This window comes from Arvicanthis niloticus, chromosome X (genome assembly GCF_011762505.2).
Source record: "Arvicanthis niloticus isolate mArvNil1 chromosome X, mArvNil1.pat.X, whole genome shotgun sequence".
In the NCBI taxonomy this organism is placed as follows: Eukaryota; Metazoa; Chordata; class Mammalia; order Rodentia; family Muridae; genus Arvicanthis; species Arvicanthis niloticus.
Window position 1 is genome coordinate 31,403,748 of NC_047679.1, and position 18,035 is coordinate 31,421,782.

Consider the following 18,035-nt stretch of genomic DNA (forward strand, 5'->3'; position numbering starts at 1 on the left):
CTGAACTGTTTGACAGTGAATTCAAAGTTACCATGGCTGATAAGAATGGGCCAGACCTCCTGCCTGCTAGTAGGGGTGTGGTGGAAATGGGAGATTGACCAGTAGTCTCTTAAAATGGGGCATGTGACCCTTAGGGCACACGCAGGTGCTCTGATGAGCCCCCTGTGACCAGGTGTTCAGATGTGGGCAGCAAGGGTAAAAGGCTGTAAAAGACTGTATTTCATGGAACTTTTGGTGTGCAGTTGGCATAAACTGAAAGAATATGTAACTAAATAGTGTTAAAGTCTCCTGGTATAGGAACTTTGAATAATCACATATTGTTTCTACTCAAAGGATCTTGAGGCTGGCAGTGTTTAGTGTTTTAGAACAACCACCAGGGGGAGCCTGGAATTTTTTTTCTTTCCTTTCCTTTTTTCCTTTCCTTTCCTTCCCTCTCCCCCTCTCTTTCTCCCTCTGCCCCGTCTGTCTGTCTGTCTGTCTCTCTCTCTTTCCCTCCCTCCCTCCCTCCCTCCCTCCCTCCCTCCCTCCCTCCCCCCTCTCTTTCTTTCTTTTTTTCTTTCTTTCCTGAGAATTCTGAAGCTCTCAAGCAGGGTAGGAGCCTTGTCTGAGCACTGTACCAAAGGCAAGCAAGACGTTAAAATGTTGTTTTCAGAAAGGCAGAGGGTTTTACATATGTTTAAACAATTACTCAGGTTAACATTTGTTTCATGAAACAAACAAACCAAAACATTTCTTTTATAAGACAGTAAACTTAATACTGATTTAAAGTTACTATGTCAAGAAAACTAAGGATAGATTTATCTATATGTATGCACACATTTTGTTTATGTATGTACATACAAAATTATCAAATAAGTTAAATTTAGTAACTCATTTTTAATCTATTATACTCAAATAGGACTTAGCTTAAAAAATTAAAGGTGAGAATTTTAAGAAATTTGTTATTAGACAATTGAGATGGCTTACTGGGTAAAGGCAGTTGCCTCCAAGCTTGATGATCTCAGTTTAATCACTAAAACTCACTGATGGAAGGAGAGAACCTACTTGGGCAAGTTATCCTCTTCACTTACACACACACACACACACACATCATCATCATCATCATCATCATCATCATCATCATCACATATGCACGCTGTAATAAAATAATGATAAAACAAGTTTGCTATATTTCATAAATAAGTCAAAGGAGAAACATAACTAATATTAGCAAGTGACAAAAGAGTGTGAGAATGTTCATCAGTAATTCTGAATAGTAATTTCTATAGGAGCTAGGGAGACAGCTCAATTGCTAACGTGCTTGCTGTGTAAACAAGAAAACCTGAGTTCAATCCCCAACACTTACATAAAAATGCTGGGTGTGGCATATGATTGTAGTCTCAGTGTAATGGGGGAGGCAGAGACAGGTGGGTCCCTAGGCCACTCCATCCAGTCCTAATAGGAATGCTTCAGGCTAGTGAGAGACTCTATCACACCTCAGTTTGACTTCTGGTTGACACCTGCATGCACACATACATTTGAGCATATTATAATAGAGGTAATCCACCAAAATATAGTAGAAAGTATCAGAGACTTAATTATAATAGCAAATGATAAAGTAAAAATTAGAGTAAGTCGCAAAAAGTTATTTTCATTGGAAGTAGGAACCAAATTATGAGTGCTGTGTATCTGAGATTATCATTAATTTTGAAGCCACTAATATAGTAAGATAGGAAGATATGGAAGTCGTAAAAATAATGGTTAGAAAAATCCAAGAAATTTATTATGACAATCTCTTGGACTTCTGAGAAATTGGTTCAGTGATTAAAGATTTAAGTGATTTAGGAGAGACTAATTTTTTTTCCCTCTGCTGAATTTATCCCTACTCTTTGAAAGGAAATTGGGAAATGTGTGACAGGAAATCCTGCTCAAAGTAATCTGCTAAATACTTAGAAACAAACTTAGCAAGAGGTATTATGAGACTGATGTGCGCTATGGGAAGATTTTACTGAGACATGAAATGATGTAAGTAGGTGGGTGGAGAGGCATGGTGTATTTTCTACATGGTGGTAGCAGAACAGTTTTAGTGGCTTCTCATTTATCCTTCTAATTCTCATCAGAACTCCAAGGGAGTGAGACCAAGTATTTAAAAATTGCTTTTATTAAAATGAGTGTCTAAAAGTAGCCAAGAGAACCTCAGAGAATAATTGTGGAGAGAGACTTTTCCTTTTTATTGCTAATATGCTACAGGCTCTATAATCAACACACTGCTAACATATGATCCAATATACACTTTATTTCACTTGGGTTAAGATTTAGTAAGCAAAACTGTCTTAACTGGGCCATCCGCTTGCTTGAAAACTGAATCAGCTAACCCTGGAAACCACTGAAAGAGAAAGTTCAGTAAACTTAAGCCCTAGATATAAAAAAAAAGATAGAAAATTTGCTTTTTAAATTGGGAACTGAAGGGGTTTAATATGATTGCACTTACAGAGGAATATTGAAGACAAGAGTAGAACATGGAGTAATTTACTGTCCATGGTCAGAATGATATACATGGTTTAAATTTTAGTGAAGAAAACAGAGTTGTGTCTGTTGTGAGAATTTCAAGTGAATTTTTCTATGGTGTCGGTATAAAGCCCTGACTTTAGTCTTTGAAACAGTTTTTGCTATTAACAAAGATGAAGGTCTCTTTGTTCATGGGGCTTGTTCTATGGCTTTAAAACCTAGTTTGCATTTTCCCTTTATAAGTGCTTAGTGACACCCATTTCTGTTGACTCATGTGTGTGATCTTATTTTCTGTGAAAGGTTCTTATAGAAGACTGTATCCCAGTACTGAAGAGGTACGCCAAAGAAGGGAGAGAATTTGATTATGTGATTAATGACTTGACAGCTGTCCCTATCTCTACATCTCCAGAAGAAGGTAGATTGTGTTTTATATTTTTAATACTTTTATGTGTGTGTACATACTTGCGTGCGTGTGTTTTAGTGTGTTTTAGTGTGTGTGTGTGTGTGTGTGTGTGCACTCTCTTATTTATGTGAGTACACTGTAGCTGTTTTTAGACACACCAGAAGAGGGCATCGGATCGCATTACATATGATTGTGAGCCACCATTTGGTTGCTGGGAATTGAACTCAGAACCTCTGGAAGAGTACTCAGTGCTCTTAACACCCAGCCATCTCTCCAGCCCTTGAATGTCTTCTTAAATTACATTTCCCTTTATTTTTTTTGAGAAAAGGTTTCCTACTGAGCCTAGAACTTTAATCAAGTAGGCATTACTGTCTCTACTTCCTCATAGCTGGGAATGCATAGGCACATTATCATGCCCAGCTTATATGTAGGTGCTGGCAATCAAAATTCAGATTCTCATGCTTTCTTGGAAAGCACTGTCTTAGTTTGGGTTTTATTGCTGTGAAGAGACACCATAACCAAGGCAACTCTTATAAAGGAAAACATTTATTTGGCGCTGACTTAGTGTTTCAGAGGTCCAGTCTATTGTCATTGTGGGAGGTATGGCATATACAGGCAGACATGGTGTTGGACAAGTCAAAAGAGTTTGAGCATATTTAAGACACCTCAAAGCCTGCTTCTACAGTGACACTTCCTCCAACAAGGCCACACCTCCTAATAGTGCCACTCCTTCCAGGCCAAGCATTCAAACACATGAGTATATGGGGGCCATACCTTTTCAAACCACCACAGCCACATTCCCCATCAAGTCATCTTATGTCCTCTTCTCTTATTTGGCAAAAATAGTTGAACTAGGATTGATGGTAGAAAGGTAGGGGGATTTTAATGTGGCTTTAATTTCTTTCCTGCTTCTACTGTAAAAACACAACTTATACCACAAAAGGTCTAAGAGTTTGTTCTGGAACGAAATATGAGCACCCATGCATGGTCAGGGAACATGGATTCAGGTTAGTGTAAGTACTATGTTCCAGTGTGGTGACAGTGTCATGGTTTTACAGTTGTAGAACAAAAGAAAGTCACAAATCAAGGATTTTTCACATGCATTGGTGGCCACATTAGGTGGGTTACAGTAAAGCAGGGCTAACTCTGCTGTAGAATTTGGAAACTGACTGGAGACATTCTTAGTTTTGGCATTGGTTGAAGCTAGATTGTTCCTCCCTCAGGCAGCAGCTTCTTTCTCCTTCTCCTTCTTCTCCTTCTCCTTCTCCTTCTCCTCCTTCTCCTTCTCCTTCTCCTTCTCCTCCTTCTCCTTCTCCTTCTCCTTCTCCTTCTCCTTCTCCTTCTCCTTCTCCTTCTCCTTCTCCTCCTTCTCCTTCTCCTTCTCCTCCTTCTCTTCCTCCTCCTCCTCCTCCTCTTCTTCTTCTTCCTCCTCCTCCTCCTTCTCCTCCTCCTTCTCCTCCTTCTCCTTCTTTTTATTTTTATTTTTAAAAAGAATTTGATCTCTGCCTTTGTGAGTAATCTTTGTTGTTTATCTGAGAGTGGTACTGGGGATGGAGCCCAGGATCTCCTTCAGATGAACAAGCTCTTCACCACTGAGCTAAACTCCCAGACCCCTATGTTAAGTCTTTATTGGTAGTTTGATAACTGTTTTAAATAGATGTGCACTTGATTTTGACCTTGGTGTTTGTATTGGTGTGTGCACAAACCTGCTATATGATTGTACATTATTATTTATGAACAAACTTTTAAGTTCATGCTTCTTTAGATATTTTTTGTATTTTATTCTTATTTTTTTCCGTTAGAGTGTCATGTAGTACAGGGTGACCTCAAAACTACTATGTAGCCAAAGATGGTCTTCAACTCCTGATCCTCCTTCCCACCCCCACAAAGTGCCAGGATGATGGGCATGTACCAACAAACTGGAATCTTTTTTTTTTTTTTTTACTATGAGTGAATATTTGATACATGCAAAACATGTTTATGAAACTTAATATTTTCCACATCCAGATTCTACATGGGAGTTTCTCAGACTGATTCTTGACCTGTCAATGAAGGTTCTGAAACAGGATGGAAAATACTTCACACAGGTAGGCTACTCAGTCTCCACCCTCTGCCTGGACTGTCAATAAGAATCAATAGTGGTATATTTATCTGCATGTTCTTGAATTTCACATATGACAAGAGAACAACAATATTTTCGAATTGTTATTTGTTCAAGCACTAATTTTCTAGGTATCTAATGTGCATTAACCGCAGAAGACAAGATTCTCCTGTTTTGTTGGCTCTGGCTGTAGTATGAGATTGCGACAGCAGGTGGAGACACAGACTGGTTTCTTTTTTGTTTTTGTTTTTCCCCTGTGTTTCCCTCATTCATCTCTAGGGAAAAGCCCATTTAGCAGCACACTCTTGAGAAGCAGCTTTATCACATCAGAGTAATGTGAGCTGCAGATACCGTGTAGAAGCAAATTGTTGCTTTATAGTTCTTTTCATTCTTTAGGGTATAAGTTTGTCTTTGGTAACTCTATAAAGTAGATACAAAAGAATATTGCATTTATTCCTAAAGTGACAAAAGGCCACCAATTGTTAATCCAGTTTCATTACTTGGTACAGAAAGTAATTAATTAATAGCCATGTTCAGCTCTTATATTCTGGTCTCTGAATTCTTCTGAGTTTTCTTCAGAATATTCCCCAGGAACACATAATCTCCAACCCTCCCCCTCTTTAAACTGAAATAAGTTTATCATTTTGATTATGGACCATCATAAGCAGAATTCTGTTCTCTGTCCTGTGCCCATAATCCCCATAACCTAAAAGGACTTTATCTTACAACCAATTTTATGTATCAATTTCTCAGTAATTCATTTCATTAAAATATATGTTTTAATTTTGCTAAATAGTCTATGCTACTTTTATTTTAAAAGATTTATTTTTATTTATGTGTATGTGTTTCTGTGGGTCTGCACATGTGAGTGCTGTTGCCTGCAGAGGCCAGAGGTTTCAGATCTCCTAGAGCTAGAGTTATAGGTGGTTATGAGACTCCTGAACTGGGTGCTGGGATTGGAGCTCCATTCCCCTGGGAGAGCAGCATGTGATTTGAACTGCTGAGATGTCTCTTTAGCCCTGGTATAATTTAATGTAAATTTTTTAGTAAATCATAATTACTCATTTCCTCCTTTTGTCCCACTTCTCTCATGTACCCCTCTACTTGCTTTCTCTTAAGTTCATGGTCTCTCTTTCTTTGTTGTTAGATATATAGTTATCTAACACAGAGATAACATAATACATTCACACATATAAATAAATACAACTTTTTTAGTTTGTATGTTACTTGCATATATATGGTTTCAGGGCTGAACATTTATTATTGGATAACCAATTGGTATACTCTTAACTGTGTAAGACTGTTTTCCACTTTCATCATTTCTTACTTATTTGTAGTTCTTAGTCTAGAATTGGGGCCCCATGAAATGCTCTCTTCCCCATTATCATGTCTGTTAGTGCATCCTCATTCAGGTGTTGTTTCAGCAGCCGTATTATTGAGGTATCATGGGTGACACAAATTTCACAACACATTTCTTGTTCATCTTCTCTTAAAATCTTTCTACACCTTTCATTTTGTGATATTCCCTGAACCTTAGGTTCAGGAGCTGTATCTTAGATGTATCAATTAGGCTAGTGTAAATTTTTAACTTGAATTTAATTTTTTACTGATCTATCAAAACATAGAAAATGATCATTCAAAGAGTTAACCATGTGATATTTACCTACATATATACATTATCTAATGTTTAATCAGGTTAAGTACATGTATCCTCTTACATGTACATCAATGTGTTTGTGGAGAAAACATACAGCTTCTGTCTTGTAACATTTTGATGTGTACACTGTAAAGTTGTTAGCCATAGTCACTCTGTGCTGTGTAATTTCATGGCACTGTTATGTAACTGTTACATACAACCTATTGATGAACTGCTTTTAATGATTAACAATAATTAATAATGATTAATATTATTAATGTTCTAGATTAAATATCTAGAACAGGTAGAGGTCTTTTTTCCGGAGGAAGTGTTTATCTGCACACTCTAGTTATTCTGGCTATTTCATGGGATTTGAGAATAATGCTGGAGTGAACTTAGAATACAGAGACACCTAAAGTTCCAGCCTCTCCTGTGTTCCTTCTCTTCCCACTGCTTGCAAAGCCTGTGCACACTTGGTAGCTTAAAACAGGGTATACACACAATTCCAAGTGTGTTTGCCTGTTGTGTTTGTAATTTCTTTTTTTAAAAGAATTATTTGTTTATTTTATGTATATGAGTACGCTGTCGCTCTCTTCAGACACACCAGAAGAGGGCATCGGATCCCATTACAGATGGCTATGAGCCACCATGTAGTTGCTGGGAATTGAATTCAGGATCTCTGGAAGAGCAGTCAGTGCTCTTAACCACCGAGCCATCTCTCCAGCCCCGTGTTTGTAATTTCTTAATAAACAGCCATGTCTGTTTGTTTTGTGCTCCAGCAGCAGTGAGGATTGCCGAGGAGGCCTCACTGTCTGTGCTGTCTAAAATGTGATCTGTCTGGCCCTTTACAGAGGAAATTTACAGGCTTCTGTTTCATATAGGATGTTGATGGTGAAACCTGCTCAAACAAGGCAGTGTAGATTCAGTTACTTGGGCTTTGGGGAGTATATTTACTATAGAACTCCCCTCAATTTCTACAACTTGAAGAAAGTCTTATGCAGTTTAATTGAGGAAACATATGAGGCTCTACAAACAGAGACTTGCCAGGACTGGCTGAGGGCATTGTCACAAAGTTGAACCAATTACTGCAAGCAATCTGGAACCTCACCGTGCTTTATTATGTGCAGCAGAGGGAAGAGAAGTTAGCTAGTTAGCTAGTCTTTGTAGGAGGTTTCTGCTTGGTAGGCAAGCAGTCTCTGGCTGCAAACGTCCGGGAGGAAGAAGTTGTTGCTAATTTTGTACACATTGATCAGTCTCTAGCATTCAGACCCCTGAGGAAGATGTTTCTATCTCTCTGAATCTTACCTGGCTTTCCATTCCCATGGGAGCAAGGCATGCCCATGCCAACAATACTCATTCACCCAGAATTTCACTCATGTGGGGCTTCCTCTGCTCCAGTACAGAGACTGAAAAGAGCTGGGCATGGTGGCATCTGCCTATAATCCCAACTACGTGGGAGGAAGAGGCAAGGGGATTTAAGTATGGAACCTTTGGGAACCAGTCAGTTTACATCTCTCGATGAGAGATGGCATTGGAAAGTGTAGTAGTTTTGTTCTTTGCCTGCTATGGGGAACTGGTGTCTTAGTGTGGGCAACTAATAGATGTGCTCCAGGAGAATACAGCATGTGCAAATACTAATGACTCAGACTTTGACAACGTGTTTTTATGAACTGTTTCTTTCTTAACCCCCTAGATCACAGGTCCAACACTGTGTTCTTTGCTAACAATTATTCAGAAGTCATCACTGCATTAATTCTGTCTTCTCATTCGCTATAATTGGAGATAGAAAGTGATACTGTTTTGTGATACCCTTGGGATTTGTCTTGTATTTATTGACTATATGTGTCACACACTGAAATTCACATGGGCTAAGGAGCATAAAAGCTTTGCAGGAAACCATAGTCACCATCATTCACTCACTCACTCATTCATTCATTCATTTTTTATGGTAACTTCCTGCATGTTAGACAAGAGTTCTACTTAGACTATGGCTATGTTTTTAGCTGCTTGGTGACATGCTCAGGTGTTGATTCTTGCCTCCCTCTTCTGTTCTTGGCTGGAATATGTGACAGAAAAATAGAGAAGGTGAATGATGGGACGACGATGTTATGTGGTGATTTGCAAAAACTGAATGTTCTCACCACTCATTGCTTGTGTCACAGTGGCAAATTTGTGATGTCACTGGTATCACCCTGGGGGCTTGAAGGTAGCTGTGTTATATCACAGAACTTGGGAATGTGCATTTTTGAGAGTAGAAGTAAGGTCCTGGGACTTGACCACCTACCTTCTGTCTCTAAACCCCTACTTAAAAAGTAGACTGTCTGGTACATACAAAAATGGGCATGTAACACACATGGAAACTACAGTGAAAATGGAGCAAACTCGACCATTTCCATACCATTGAACTGTTCATTGTCAGTACCTTTCAGACATCTATAAATCACACAGAAACTTACTGCTATCTGGAAGTATTCTACCATTAGCGTCATTTGAAATATTTCTTGATTTTTGTTTTTAAATTTTATTTTTTGAATTATGTATGTGTGAGTGTGGGTGCCTGTGGAGTCCAGAAGAGGAAATTGAATTCCCTGGAGCTGGAGTTAGGAGGATTTGTGAGCTTCCTGACTTGAGTGCGGGAAACTGAACTCCGGGGTCTTCTGTCCTCCCAGTGTGTGTTCTTAACCACTGAGTTGTCTCTCCAGCCCCTTTGCTGTCATTTTTTTTTTCTGTTTAGTTGATTCTTGTTAAAGCTGAATATACTGACATAGGCTTTTAATCCCAGTGCTCAGGAGGCAGACAGAAAGCATGTCTGAGTTTGAGGCTGGTCTGGTCTATGTAGAGAGTTTCAGGACAGCTAGGGCTACACAGAAAGACCCTCTTATAAAACAAAACAAAAACTGTAAAACAAAAGAGAATGTGTATGTGCATGTGAGTACAAGTATATACCTCTCTAAGGGCACTGAGGCCAGGTCCCCTGGAGCTGGGTTTACTTGTGGTTGTGAGCTGCCTAGCATGGGTGCTAGAATATGAACTCAGGTCCTCTGCAAGAACATTAAGTGCTCTTAACCACTGAGCCATCTTTCCTGCCCTTTAGTGTCAAGGATCAAAAAATGTTTGTACATTCTGTAGTACACATGAGTGTGATCTATTTTTACTCTTTTGTTTTGCTTTTAAAAAAGATTTGTTAGTTTTAATTATGTATATATGTGTGTGTTAAGTGTGGGGGTATGTGCATGTGAATGCAGGTAACCTGGGAGACTAGCAGTATTGGGGTTCCCTGTAGCTGGAGTTAACGGGAAGTTTTGAGTGTCCGTTGTGGGTGCTGAGAACTAAATGGGTCCTCTAGAAGCGCAGTTAGTGTTCTTAATTAGAGTCATCTCTACTAGCCTATTCCCTACCCCTTTTGGAGACAGTTTCACTATGCCCCATTGGCTGACCTGAAACTGGCTGTATGGAACAAGCTACTAGACTTTAACTTGCCGGGCGGTGGTGGCGCACGCCTTTAATCCCAGCACTTGGGAAGCAGAGGCAGGCGGCTTTCTGAGTTCGAGGCCAGCCTGGTCTACAGAGTGAGTTCCAGGACAGCCAGGGCTACACAGAGAAACCCTGTCTCGAAAAACCAAAAAAAAAAAAAAAAAAAATAATAATAATATGAACTGATGTAAAGTTTAAAATGTTAACAATACAAAAGTCTACGACCTAAAAAAGCAAGTGTTATTTAAATCTAGTATGAAACAAGGAGAATTTTCTAGGACCTAAGCTGCTGAATTAATGGGTGATTATTTTTTGCTGTTAGGTTTTGTTTTGGAACTCCCATGTGTCTTTCTAAAAAGAAAAAAAATGTTCTATTTATATAGACAGGAAAGTGAAATTTATAATGTTCCTTTTTTAGGTAGGTCTCTATTTGTAGAGTTTCTTCTTTCTGTTTTTCTTTTGAAAAACTGCTTCTTGTCAATGTTGGGAAAAAGCAAATAGAAACCTTCCAGTTTGTGTACCACATTCTCAGTACAGAGGTCTGGCCCTCCCATATGTCCTCTGTAAACACATAGCAGGGTGTCAGTTTTAAGATGGCAGAAAACCACTCAGCTGTACACCTTAGTGGCCTTTCCATTCTCTAGAGCTTCCCTAGTGGTGATGTTTTCTAAAAACAACTGCACAGTGTTTTCTATTTACGAATTGTAAATTACATGTGTGGTGTTTATATGCTCTCATGGTGAACTTGATGTTGAAACCTAATTATATGCTGGTGAAGGGCACGTTGGCTAAATCCCACTGCAGGACCCTAGATGATGGGTTATTAAACTGGCTGGCACTAACGGATGACGTTTTGCTAAGCAATGTGCTAAGTTAAAACCACCAGGGCCATCTCTTGGAATAGTTCTAACCCTTCTTTCGTGGCTGGCTGGCTGGCTGGCTGGCTGGCTGGCTGCTTGGTTTTAAAAGGCTATTCTCAAGTTCTGACATCATAGGCCACCTTTGTGAAGAGATTTCATCTCACATTGCTCCTTGCTGTTTGGAAGCAAATGAATGGTATCAACATGTGCATGTCATAGTCTCAGAAGTATTCACAGTTGAGGTGTTTCCTTAGCACATATATTCTGAACAAACTTGTGTTGTCTCATTTCTTAAAAATTAGTCACCAAGGGCTAATGTGATGGCACATTGGATAAAAGCCTGGCAACCTGAGTTTGATTCCCAAAAGCCACATAAAAAGGTATAAGGAGAGAACTGATTCCACAAAGTTGTCACTAGACTGCCATACTCATGCCATAGCACATGAATACATCATGCTTACACATAATAATAAACTTTAAAATTAGAATTTGAGAAAAGGATGAGGTGTGGATACAGTTCTGTGTCGGGATGTGGTCTTTTAGAATGTAGTTTAAATCATCATGGAAAGCAAGAGCATTATCATTTTGATAGTTCAGTTTCAACACGGCTGTGATTGTTACTGACCAAAAGTTTGCTTTGAGTGGGTTATGTGGATGAATCTGCTAAATTGCATGGTGTGGATACAATGAACTGTGTCACTAATGAGAAATTGGCCTCGCTGCTTCCTATTGCTTCATACTTCAATAATTTGAAATAGCGCTGTAAATGAGGTAGAAAGAGAATGAACTAACAAGTTCATAAATAGAATTCATTGCAATTCATGGACGTAAAGAGGCCTCATCTCATTTTTAAAGAACTTTTATCTCAAGGTTCAATTGTTCTACTGTTATTAGAGATCTTCAAATGAGTATGACTTAGAAATCCCATTGTTTGCTTTTCTCTCTGATTTAGGGGAACTGTGTCAACTTGACTGAAGCCCTGTCGCTCTATGAAGAACAGCTGGGGCGCCTGTATTGTCCTGTGGAATTCTCAAAAGAGATTGTCTGTGTCCCTTCATACTTGGAATTGTATCCTTTGACCATGACATTATGTGCTACCTTTACAGAGCATCTAAGTACATCATATGCTGCCATTATTAATCCTAACAACAAACAGAGTTAGCTCTTTTAGTATATAAACCCCGAGTCTCAAACTTAACTGGGATTCCTCTTTGGAAATTGAAAAAAAAAGGCTGGGGAAGCTGTGTAGCCATGTTCTTCAATGGCTCGTGGAGATTTCACATCTCCACTGCTCCCATGTCTCTTAATGTTCTTTTTCATGCTTAGAGCTTTGAGAAATAGGGCTAATGTGGGAGGAAGCTTCTTAGTCTTAGATTCCTTTTTCCTTCTACCTTTTCAACATTTCCTGCCCCCCTTGACCTTTTTTTTCCTATTCTTCTCAGTTTTTTTTCTTTCTTCATACTGACTCTTCAAACCTTTGGAAAACCTTCAGAGCAGAAGCAATAGTGATACATGAGAGAACTGAGTGCAATCCTTTAGTCTTTGTTCACTCAGTTCCCCTTTCAGATGTCCTTCATGGTATAGCACAGTGTCACATGCTACAGAGTAGTCTTGTTTAAAAGCTTTTGTGCTGTCCCCACAGTGTTCTACCTAAGCCCATAAATCTGGATCCATCTTTCAATTCAACATAATCGTTAAGTGGTACCTGTTCCTCCTTGAATGACCTTCCTTATTCCTTGACTTCCTGTCCAGGTGGGTATTTTACACTGTTTGGAAGAAAGCTAAGCCTTAAAGATGAGCATCCCCTGAATGACGTGTGCTGCAAGCCACCTTCCTGACCTCCATATGTCGTATATGCCATCAAATGTGTCAGGCAACTGTTCATGAATTTCTTCAAGTGTTTTTCATTTTTAATTATTATTTTTAATTTAAAAAAGCCAATGGGAAAAATGTATATTTTGATGAGTTAGGGCGTTAATTTTTAAAAGTCAGACGAAGGACAATTAGACCAGCAAAGACTTCGGAATGCACTGACCCCCTAGAATGTGATTTTAGTATCTTTTTTTTTCCTCTGTGTGGGGTTTGGGTTTTTGTTTCAGTAGACCTTTAATTTGAACATGTGGAGGAAGGAACATCATTGTTTTGTTCTGGAGAGAAGTTCATGATAGTGTTTCTCCCCTCTCACCCCCAAATTGACTTAGATATTAAAATTTGGTGCTTTGAAAGGTTTAAAAAGAGTGATTAGCAGTGCTTCAATTAAAATGACAAAGGAGACCTCTCTCGTGTTTGTCCCTTTATTTCAGCCCATTTTCCTCTTTCTTACCTAACAGTGTAGGGTGAAAGTGTATTCTAGACTGTTCTGTAACTGTGTAATGTCTTTGTAGAAGGCCTCGAGTGACTCCATTTATCACGGTGGTGAATGATCCACAACCTATTATATTTGCCACCTCCACATTATAAAGTTGTTCCAAGGATAGCAGAAGATTTTGCCTGACTAAAAAGGGTGAATATCATCAACAGAAAGATGATCTCTGTTTCCACTCTCACTGATAAATTAGATGGAGATATAAAGGCCTTTGAGAAGACTGTAGGATGTGCTAGTTAGTGTACACTAGAGTTCATGTAGTCCTGTGGCCAAACAACTTAACTCTTAAGAAAGTGCATGTGAATATCAATTTGGCATTGTATTGTGGATAATTCGAATTGTCTATCCTATTGTTTGTGTAAAATATTTATACTATATCAGTAGAATGGTTTTTTTTTTATAGTAAGTAAAACATTTTAAAAGTTACACATGGAACCAGGCTCTCAACACTGAAAAAGTTTCATTGTTCCTCCCAAGATAGGAGTGAACAAATAAGACAGGGTAGGACAAATGATCTTTAAAAGTGAGTGCAGACCTTTGCCATTTGTATTAGATTGATGCGATTTGGAAGAAGAAACAATAGAGAATAAAAGGAGCTGATAGTCATGTTCAAATTAGATATTTGAAAACAAACAATATTTTTTGTGCATGGATAGGTTAGAAATAGCCTAGTAGACAGACACTTCTCCATCCAAATTCTTCCCCAATGCTTTGAAAGAGGTTGTATATTGTGGAGGATTGAAAACAAATGTACTGCTGCAGTTATAATATTAGTCAAGGCCTATTGCCCCCTCACCCACTATACTGTTATTCTTACTATTACTTTTGAGACAAAGTGACTATGTATGTAGCCCAGTCTAACTAGGAGTTTGTTATATAGCCCAGGCTTGCCTGGAAGCTTGCAAGAACTGAGCTTGTACCATGACACAGCTTGTTTCTTTTTTCCATTTTAGTAAAGAAAATAAGTATATCAGCTGTTGGAATAATATTAATGTGAGGCATGACCTGCTTGATACTTGAAGAGTAACTTGAGGCCATAACCACAGATCCACTCATAATTCTGGTGACACAGGTCCTGCTAAGCACCAGGTTGTAGAAATGAAGAGGATTAAGGTTATGCAAGGTTACTTGGAAGATAGATTTGGGAGAAAATGAAGGAAGTGGTGTTGAGAGGAGGAAGAAAGAATTTTTTATCTTGTGATAAAAGTGAATTCAGACGTGACTAATTTCTTTGTATTTGCTGAAGGAGGATCTGAGTTTTGAGTCCTTGTTATTTTAACACAGAAGCATGCAAACTGAACCAACACCTTCCCTACCCTGTGCTGTACTAAAACCCACCTTTGCTTTGGCTGCCTCTTAAAAAATGCTAATCGATCCAGCGATGTTATTTTTCTTAATGACTGTAGTATTATGTAGTGTGAAAGTCTCTTAACAGTGGAATATATTATGGTGTCCTGCCTTTTTTTTTAAAAAAATGAAAGACAAAACAAATATGGATAGAATTTAAATTCTGTTCAACACAGCAGATACTAAGAATTGAGGTATTAAGACATGAAATGCTGCTTTCTCTTGGAAATGTGATTGAATATTTATAAGACAGATCCAACTGGGCCAAGGGAAGGCTGGGTTGGTGGTGTTTTTAATGGGCCAGAGAGAGCATTACTATCCAAATAAAAAAGAAATGAGCTGTTCCTTCTTTGTTTCCTACTTTGAATAGTCATGTCTTTGCTTTCCCTAACTATTGCTGACACAAGAGTTTGTATTTCTGCCTGTCATCTGTCTGTCAATAAATTGATCAATTTCATCCTGTCTCCACTATGCCTGGGAGAGGGAGGAAAATTATGTGTTATGTTCTGTGTTGGCCTCTTTCCGAGCTGCTCACAGGGTGGTTCATCTGATAGCTGTTTTCTTCTTTCTTTTTTTTCTTTTTGGTTTGTTTTTAGACAGAGGCTGTCTGTGTAGCCCTGACTTTCCTGGAACTCATTCTGTAGACCAGGCTGGCCTCAAACTCAATGCTTCCTGAGTGCTAGGATGACAGGCATGTACCATTACCACCACCCTGGCAACAGCTCCGATTTCAAAGCACCTTATTGCCACTGAAGGGGTCTCTCTGGCAAGACTTGCTCAGAAAAGGCAACAGTAGTTGTTTTCATTGTGGCACTAGCTACTTAACATCCCTCTGACAGCAATTTTTTTGAGTGCATACTATTCCAGAAGCCAATTGGTCAGCAGTGTTTAGTATCTTGTTATTACATAGCTGCTATGAGACCTTGAAGAAACACCTGACCTGATCACCTGGTTGCCTAGTGTCTTTTCTTAAAGCCTTACCCTTTTTTATGTGTATGTATGTCTGCATATATGTATATATCACAGGTGTACCTGATGCTAGAGAAAGCCAGAAGAGGGAGGCAGATCCCCTGGGGCTGGGGTTACAGGCAGCCATGTGCTGCTTTATGGGTGCTAGGAACCAAACCCAGTGTCTTAGTTAGGGTTTTACTGCTGTGAAGAGACACCATGACCAAGGCAACTCTCTTAAGGATGACATTTTATTGGGGCTGCCTTACAGGTTCAGAGGTTCAATCTATTATCAAGGCAGGAACATGGCAGCATCCAGGCAGATGTGAGGTTGGAGGAGCTGAGAGTTCCACCTTTTGTTCTAAAGGCAGCTAGCAGAAGACTGGCTTCCAGGTGAATGTATTAAAGCCCATAACCACAGTGACACACTTCCTCCAACAAGGCTACACCTCCTAAAAGTGCCTGTCACTCCCTGGGCCAAGCGTATACAAACCATCACACCCAGAGTGTCTACAAGAGCAGCAAGTGCTCTTAACTCATCAGCCATCACTTCAGCTCCTTGCCTAGTATCTTTCTACCAGATAATTACTAACATTAAAATATTTTGTTAATAAACCATATTCATATCTGTTGTTTTGCTAAGTCTCAAACTATGTTCTGAATGACATGTTGGTATCGTTGAGTAGAGTAGCCGGCAGTCAAAGGGTAAATGTGCCCAAGGGTTCCATAGCCAGGTACTGGTTTTTTTTTTTTTTTTTTTTTTTGGTCTTTTTCCCAGGCTAGCCTTAAATTTGCTATATAGCCTGAGGATGACTTCACACTTCAGATTCTCTTGCCTCCACCTCTTGGGGGCTAGGATTATGGACATACATTTCCAGACTTGGTTTTAGGACTGCAATTTAAATTTAGGTTTCAGTAGATGGAAGATTCCTCAGGGTGCCCTCCCTTCCCAGTCCAACTCCAGGACTGGTACTGGTGATTGAACCTGGGTCCTCATGTATGATAGACAAGTACACTATCAGTGAGCTATATCCTTAGTTTTCTTTTCATTTTGATGCAGGATGTCACTAAGTTTGTCCAGGCTAAACCTTAAATTCTGGTAGCTTAGGGAGGCCCTGAATTTGTGATTCTCCTTCTTCAATTTCCTGAGTATTTATACCACTGTTGGCTTCCCTGAGAGTTTGTTTGAATGCTTACTGTTTTTAATTTTTTTGTGTGTATGGGCGTTTTTTATGCACATATGTTTACACTTGTGTGGCTGACGTCCTTGGAGATTGGAGTTACTAGATAGTTGTAAACCGCCGTAGGTTCTAGGAATTGAACTCCAGTCCTCTGGAAGAGCAACTAGTGCTCTTAACCACTGAGCAATCTGTAGCCTCTGTCAGGATTTTTTTAACACTTCTTGTACCTTGGGTCACTTTGAGAGCTGTCTAGTGAAAAGTGATTCCCTTCTTGGAAACATTTTTCAAATAAATCCAGTAGATAAGATTAGCTGGAAATCTGTTATATTAGTTTTCAAAAAAATTATGGTTTAATATTTGTGTTGGTTTATTAACCTGTTACATAGCTGGATAGATTGGTGCATTGAGTAATATAATTTTGATGTAGTAATAAGGGTAAACATTTATAAGATCTGTACTGAAATGTGATAAGGTGTTGATTTCTCTTGTTGACAGAGTCATAGAAACTGCCAGTAATAACATGATTTTTCACCTACATTCATACTTGAGAGAAATGCTAAATTTCAGTGAGAAGCCAATGAAGAGGGAGATACAGATGTTTCCCCATGAAGGTTTCTGACTGAACAGAATTCATTGCAGACCCTGGGTGAGGACCACTGTACCCTTCATGTTTCCTTCATTCCTCTCTCAGAACTGCAAATCAACTCTGGCAGGCTAGTTTTTCTCAGCCCAAACCATTTAAAATCTCAATTACCTGATGCAGCCATTCCACCGAGTTCTGCTTTACTCATTTCAAAAATGAGAAATAGAACACCAGCAAGAAATAGCCCAGTGCTTTTGGAAAGCTTTTCGAATACTCTCAGGTTGTGATTTCCCTGGGAAATAAGATGATTAATGTGACTGGGCAGGTATACTTATCTCATGCATCTCTAGGTCCCCGTGATGCTTCAGCTGGCTCACTAATGCAGGCTGGTTTTTTTGTGAAATGACCAACTATGTGATCATTTCAGAGAGCAATTCCTTCATGATGAAGCATTAGGGAGTAGGCCCTCTCTCTGCAACTTGGCTCAGGAATGCAAATGAATAAGCAAATTGAGAGCTCTCCTGGGTAAGGAGGCCAGCCATTCAGCCTGTTGACTGAAGGTCTCCAGTCCCCTAGAAAGAGTACAAGAAACTTGTTCCACCCCTTTCTCCAGAGATAGAAAGCCCCAGATAGTAAAAGACTTGGCTTTG

The 18,035-nt window shown here is 39.2% G+C and overlaps 1 protein-coding gene across 1 annotated transcript in view; it reads left to right on the forward strand.

The window, feature by feature from the left end:
* Sms (spermine synthase) overlaps positions 1-13,235 on the forward strand; it is a 45,571-nt gene extending 32,336 nt beyond the window's left edge. Inside the window, exons 8-11 of the mRNA XM_034485495.2 lie at positions 2,788-2,902; positions 4,898-4,977; positions 11,914-12,029; positions 12,714-13,235. Of these exons, the coding sequence (XP_034341386.1) occupies positions 2,788-2,902; positions 4,898-4,977; positions 11,914-12,029; positions 12,714-12,753 (351 nt within the window). The 3' untranslated portion in view covers positions 12,754-13,235. The remainder of the gene's footprint in view (positions 1-2,787; positions 2,903-4,897; positions 4,978-11,913; positions 12,030-12,713) is intronic.
* The last annotated feature ends 4,800 nt before the right edge of the window (positions 13,236-18,035 follow it).